The sequence below is a fragment of the Penaeus monodon genome, chromosome 23 (genome assembly GCF_015228065.2).
Source record: "Penaeus monodon isolate SGIC_2016 chromosome 23, NSTDA_Pmon_1, whole genome shotgun sequence".
Lineage (NCBI taxonomy): Eukaryota > Metazoa > Arthropoda > Malacostraca > Decapoda > Penaeidae > Penaeus > Penaeus monodon.
In genome coordinates this window covers 15,398,850-15,403,570 of record NC_051408.1, presented here as the reverse complement: position 1 = coordinate 15,403,570, position 4,721 = coordinate 15,398,850, and the positions used below count along the sequence as shown (strand labels likewise).

General features: G+C 43.0%; 1 protein-coding gene across 1 annotated transcript in view; it reads right to left on the bottom strand.

Moving 5' to 3' along the window:
* The window catches only part of LOC119588147 (twitchin-like), a gene marked incomplete in the record, with an annotated part of 124,648 nt that overhangs the window by 97,175 nt on the left and 22,752 nt on the right, over positions 1 to 4,721 (bottom strand). The window contains 6 exon segments of the mRNA XM_037936853.1: positions 1,214 to 1,357; positions 1,530 to 1,690; positions 1,840 to 1,930; positions 2,658 to 2,969; positions 3,810 to 3,944; positions 4,365 to 4,456. Coding sequence (XP_037792781.1) covers positions 1,214 to 1,357; positions 1,530 to 1,690; positions 1,840 to 1,930; positions 2,658 to 2,969; positions 3,810 to 3,944; positions 4,365 to 4,456 — 935 coding nt within the window.

Below are 4,721 nucleotides of genomic sequence, written 5' to 3'. Positions count from 1 at the left end.
GGAAGATTCCTGTATGCATAGGTTGCCAAGTGACAAGAGAGCGGAAGTGCGCATTGCGCTGTTGTTCTGTTTTATCTGCTGAACAATTTGTGGGGTTGGGACAGTTGAGCAATTTGTGGGGTTGGGACAGTTGAACAATTTGTGGGGTTGGGACAGTTGAACAATTTGTGGGGTAGAGATTACTGTACAATCTGTGGAGTGGAAACTGACAAATAGATACTGTTTTACAACTTTTTGGGTTGGGACTATGTAACAATTGGGGGGGTGAGGGCCATGGCATGGGAACTATTGAACACTTTGTGGGTTTGCAACTGTTAAACTATGTGTGTGGTTCGGACTGGAGCATTCCATGGGGTTGGAACTGTAGTGGGGGGGGGGGATATTTGGTACTCTAATGGCCGTGGAAACAGCAAGCACACCAAATGTTTTGTTGTGCTCTAGAGGTTCAGTTTAGATCTAAGGGTTCAAGCTTACTCCTACTTCCGCTATGTTCTTTTGAATTCGGTGAACATGTAAAGCATCCGATGGAACAACTAAAATATACTTCTTTACGAGAGGATGTTTAGATGTTCACCGACGTCACATTGTGAACTTCACTACCAGTATTTTGAACATGCTCTTGCTCTATGATTAATTCCTCAATTACATTTATACCATCAATCTAAAAATCTACCCTTCCTGGGGGCTGTGTCTACCATGGCAAAGCAGGAACGAACCTATGATAAAATAGTACTTCCTTTTCCGACTGCTAAAAGAGGTACCACTATTTACATATACTATCAGCCCTCACAATTGCTAAGTAAGGGATGGGCCGGAGACTAGTTGGAGGATGGTTGCGGTGGTGGTGGGGGGGGGGGGGGAGATACTACGTCCTTATGATTACAGGGGAATAAGAGATATAGATGGATTGCCTTACCTTCTCTTCTTTCTTCTCTTTCTTCTGAAGACGCGGTGGGAAAAAGGAAAAGAAAAAAAGAATAGATTATTCATCTGTACTTACAGTCCTCTGCAAATACGTAGGCTAAACAATAGAAGCCTAATTTATTCTAAGAATGAATAAATAAGCATCAGCTATAAGAAAAAAAAGTATTTACCAAGTTTTACCAGTTTAGTTTTACTTTTACTTATAAGCAAGAAAGATTCCGTTTGAAAATATATCTCAGTATCCCCTCTCATCTTCAGCCAGCAGTAGAATAGTGTGTGCAAGACTGACCTCCTCCAGCATGCTCTCGATGAGCTCGACGGTCTGGGAAGTGGTCTCGCCCTTCTCGTTCTTGGCCACGAGCTTGTACATGCCGCAGTCCGACTTTTCTGCCTTCAGCATCTCCATCTGGACTACGTACTTGCCCTCGCCCTCCTGCAGCAGGGGAAAAGTGATCTCTTTAGTAGCCGTAAAAAAAAGGACTCATTAATTTTGCAATAAGCTACTTCTCGTCTCCCATCGTAGTGCAAGGTATCATAACGTCAGAACATGTCACAGTTTCTCGTTTTACTTCTCATAATTGTTCTCTCCGCCTTGTAGAACTCACCTCGATGATGTTAACGCAGTGGCGTGTGTCCAACCTGACCTTGGTGGCATCCCTGAACCAGTTGCAGGCAGGCTTGGAAGTGGACATGACAACGCATTCCATCACGACCTTCCTGTTGAACACCGACACGATCTTGGGAGGTTTCTTGATCGTAGGAGCGACTGTACAGGTAAAACAGATAATTAGGAGAGCATAATAGATTTTTATTTCAAACATCACAGAAGGAAATGACATATCCAAAATATATTTTGCTTTTTCTCGTTATTATTATGCGTAATTTTTCCACTATCAATACTGAGAGTAATACTACCTTCGATATTGAGGTTCAGGTTGGCATTAAGCTCTCCGAATTCGTTCCTAATGTTGCACTTGTAAACGCCACCGTCAGTCGGCTGTGGCTTCTGCAAAGGAAAAAGCTTGAATGAGCCTCTGAACTGAACCCGAGTTTGTGAGCCCAGCATCTACACTATCCAAAGAGACTTCAGACGGCGGACAAATGTAGACACGAGACCCAAGCTCGGGGTTATGCACGTTCACCAAGTGGCACAGGTCCTATGACTCCTGATGGAGTCTTAAAGGACATCTTACACTAAGGGGGTGGGGGTGGACGGAAATAGTTTTCCGGGAGTTGGTGTAAAGTAGTTTCATTCCTAAGTGGGAGAACCATTAAATGAGGAGCAACTTATGAATTACGAACTGCTAATAGAATGTCTTTTTGTTTAATAATATATAGCATTTCTATTGATTACAAAATTAATTGTATCATTAATGTGGGTTAGAGAAATATAAGTCTATGTTACAAATATTAAAATAGATTGCTCTATGTAATACTGATTGCTTTACAGCTAATGTAAATCAGTTCTTTCAGTGTTTAGTTAGCTAATACTAAGGTAGGTTTTTGGGTGAAGGTGTTGTCGGTGTTATTATGGGGAAATTGTCGCTGAAATAAAGAGAATCATAAATAAATCTGTTAGATTTAATAAAGCCTTTTAAAACAAGCAGGGCAAGGGAGGTCACCCGTAGCCTCGCACAGAGCTGCGGTAAGGTATAGGTATTAATAGCATTGGTGACAGCAGCTGTATTGTAATGGTAGTAACAGAGGCAGCAGGAGACGGTGGGCTGGGTTACCCTCAGCTCCAGCCGGATGCGGTAGAGGTCGTCCTTCTCCCTGGTGACAGTGGCAGTCACTTTGGAGCTGTCCAGCTCCTTGCCGTCCTTCGTCCAGCGGGACGTCGGCTGAGGGTCGGCTCGCACCAGGGCCTCCATCAGCACGCGCCCGGCCTTCTCCTCGAACTTGATGCTCGGCTTTTCGATAAACACTGGCGCTTGACCTGAAGGCTCTTGGTCAGCCTCGATGTTGAGGTTGACGTTGGCGGTGGCCTCGCCGAACTGGTTCATGGCCACGCATTTGTACTTGCCGGCGTCAGCACCACACGGATCCTGAGTCAGCAAGACCGTCAGCCCAAGGTTCATGTGTTGGGCAGGGAAACCAGACACACACATTGGGACACTTACATGTACACTGATTATAGTAAGGGCAAAATTCGCTTCAAAATGCATAGAGTAGCAACAGGCAGGGATGGGATGTTGGGGAGAAAAGTGTTGACAAAAGTGAAAACAAAATTACAATGGAAAGATAGAGATTTGTACTTGTTGGAGAATCATGACACTAATACATCATACACATAGGGAGGAGTCAGATCGGGGACGATAGAAGAAGGGAAAAGAAGAAAAGGGAAGGAAAAGGAATCGAGGAGATTGAAATGGAGATCACTGGGGTGAGAGAGGTATCAGGGTTCAAGACATCACAGAGGTGCGTACAACTGGAAATAATATCTCACATATTTATTGTTTCACTAAGACTTGTGTTGTGGACAAAAATATTTCATCATGTATGTAATAATGCAATTTATAACAACTTGTAGCAGTGCTGTTGCTGAATGTGATAATAACCACATAAAGCCCTATGTCTGTATGTCAAGCATGCAACCATGCCAAGCTGAGTCAACAGGCATTTTCATTCACAGGATCTCGTCTCACGTGCAGCAGATAGTCAGGTCAAAGCCAACCCTGTGAGTCATTCAAAACACATCAAGACCTTATGAAGGTCGGTCGTTCGAGGGTCCACAGAACAGTTTATCCGAGTTGTCTTGGTCTTTATGACTGTTTGGTCTTTGCACAACCTTAGTCATCCATCCATCACAACTCGGCAGCTGTCAAAAGTTTACGTCCGTCTATAGGACTTCCCCAGAGCATAGCAAAGGAAAGCGGATTCCGTACCTTGACGATGCATGAGTATTCGAACATCTCGGCTGTCACTTTGTGCTCCTTGATGACCAAGCGCTTGACAGCCTCCAGTTTCTTGCCGTCCTTGAACCACTCAACTGTCGGCTGAGGCTTGGCCTTACAACGAACCTGTAGCAAGAGAGAGCTCGTTAATGTATTTATTAATATATTCTTATGCGTTTATTACTGTCTTCTAATGCACTCATTACTGTATCTATATGTATTCAATAGTGTATTATTGTGTATTGTTGATGAATTTTTATGCTAGCTATGGTAAGGACACTATTATGTTTCTAAATCATACACCGCATTGCAATTCACTTTCTCTCTATTTCATCGAGGCAAAGATGCACTTGTGAGGTTGGTGATGGTAGTTAAGTGAATGCAATATGAATAACACAGCCCTATTGCAAATAATGCTGAACACCAAACCTCTAAACCTGCCAGCAGTCATCATCATCTTCGACTTGAATAGAAAGCTAAAGATGATGTTCTTTTTGCAATTGTTCTAATATTGAGAACAGTGTGAAGACGACAGAGTAGCCTTACCTTCATGGTAATCATGGTGCCAGTTTCGTTGGGGATAATGGATGGTTTGTCGAGGAAAGTGGGTGCGAATCCCTCCGGGACTGCTTTGCCCTCTGCGGTCAAATGAATGGTAAGTCACAATACTTCGCGATCATTCTAGATGACATTGCAATATTCTTCACTGAGATCAATACTCCTACCAAATGTTTAAATATTCATCCCTCATAACGGTGCACTTCTTCGATATACTCTATAAAGTGAGTATACATCATTGACAATCACAATCTTACTTTCGACAAACGGCATGAATGAGAATGAATGATTTCACAAAGCAAAAGATGTAACGCACAGTTTCAATATCTGAATCCCGTGATTCGT